The 941-nt window shown below is 57.0% G+C and overlaps 1 protein-coding gene across 1 annotated transcript; it reads left to right on the plus strand.

The window, feature by feature from the left end:
* Positions 1-439: 439 nt before the first annotated feature.
* LOC100547427 (BTB/POZ domain-containing protein KCTD16-like) lies at positions 440-935 on the plus strand (the record flags this gene model as incomplete). Its single annotated transcript, XM_010726946.2, has 1 exon — positions 440-935. A coding segment is annotated over exon 1 (444 nt), but the record flags the coding sequence as incomplete, so codon positions are not given.
* Positions 936-941: the final 6 nt, after the last annotated feature.

A 941-nucleotide genomic window follows, 5' to 3' on the forward strand; every position in this document is an offset into this window, starting at 1 on the left:
CATCTCTTGAGCCAGGTTTATGTGAATGCTAATCTGAGGTATCCAGCAATGTCAAATAAACAGCTTGGCTGTGGAAAATGCATGAATATGGGGTATCTGACCCATGGCTGAGTCTGCAGTGCAATGCTTCACAGCTGGGGAGATCCCAGCAGTCCTCATCTTGGCCTGAGCCTCTATTGAGTACTTTCCAGGAGCGAGCATGGAGTAGGAGTGCCAACAGCTCAGCCACTCTGTCCTGTACACTTGCATTTCTGACAGCCCTGTGGTTCATTAACTCCCCTCCTGCTCCCTTGGCATGCTAATCCAAGATAAGGATTAGGGAAGAGAGCTGACTTCCAGGCTGCCACAGGGACAGTGTCTGATCTCATATTGCTCACAGGTGGAATGGGAGTGTGGTTGGGTATGGGGTTGGCAGGACAACGTTGGCTGACAAGCTTAACCCGGGCGCGGTGCTGCTTTCTGTTGCAGGTGGGAAGCAGCAGTAGCTCACAATGGCCCTGGCGGACAGCGCGGGCTGTGCCAAACCCAGCGAGGATTTGCCTTTCCCTGAAATCATTGAGCTCAACGTAGGCGGACAAGTCTACATCACCCGGCACCCCACCCTGATCAGCGTGCCGGGCTCGCTGCTTTGGGAGATGTTCACGCAGAAGAACGTCCGCTCCTTGGCTCGTGACAGCAAGGGCCGCTTCTTCGTGGATCGGGATGGCTTCCTCTTCCGCTACATCCTGGATTACATGAGGGACCAGCAGCTGGTGCTGCCCGAGCACTTCCCGGAGCGCAGCCGGCTGCAGCGAGAGGCTGAGTACTTCATGCTGCCGGAGTTGGTGAAGATGCTGGCCCCCAAGCTCAGCAAGCAGAATTCACTAGGGGACGACCCGTGCCAAAGTGACCCCGAGGAGCCGTCCCCCAGCGCTGACACCGCCCGCAGCCTGACCGCTGCC

Source organism: Meleagris gallopavo, unplaced genomic scaffold (assembly GCF_000146605.3).
Source record: "Meleagris gallopavo isolate NT-WF06-2002-E0010 breed Aviagen turkey brand Nicholas breeding stock unplaced genomic scaffold, Turkey_5.1 ChrUn_random_7180001862834, whole genome shotgun sequence".
Lineage (NCBI taxonomy): Eukaryota > Metazoa > Chordata > Aves > Galliformes > Phasianidae > Meleagris > Meleagris gallopavo.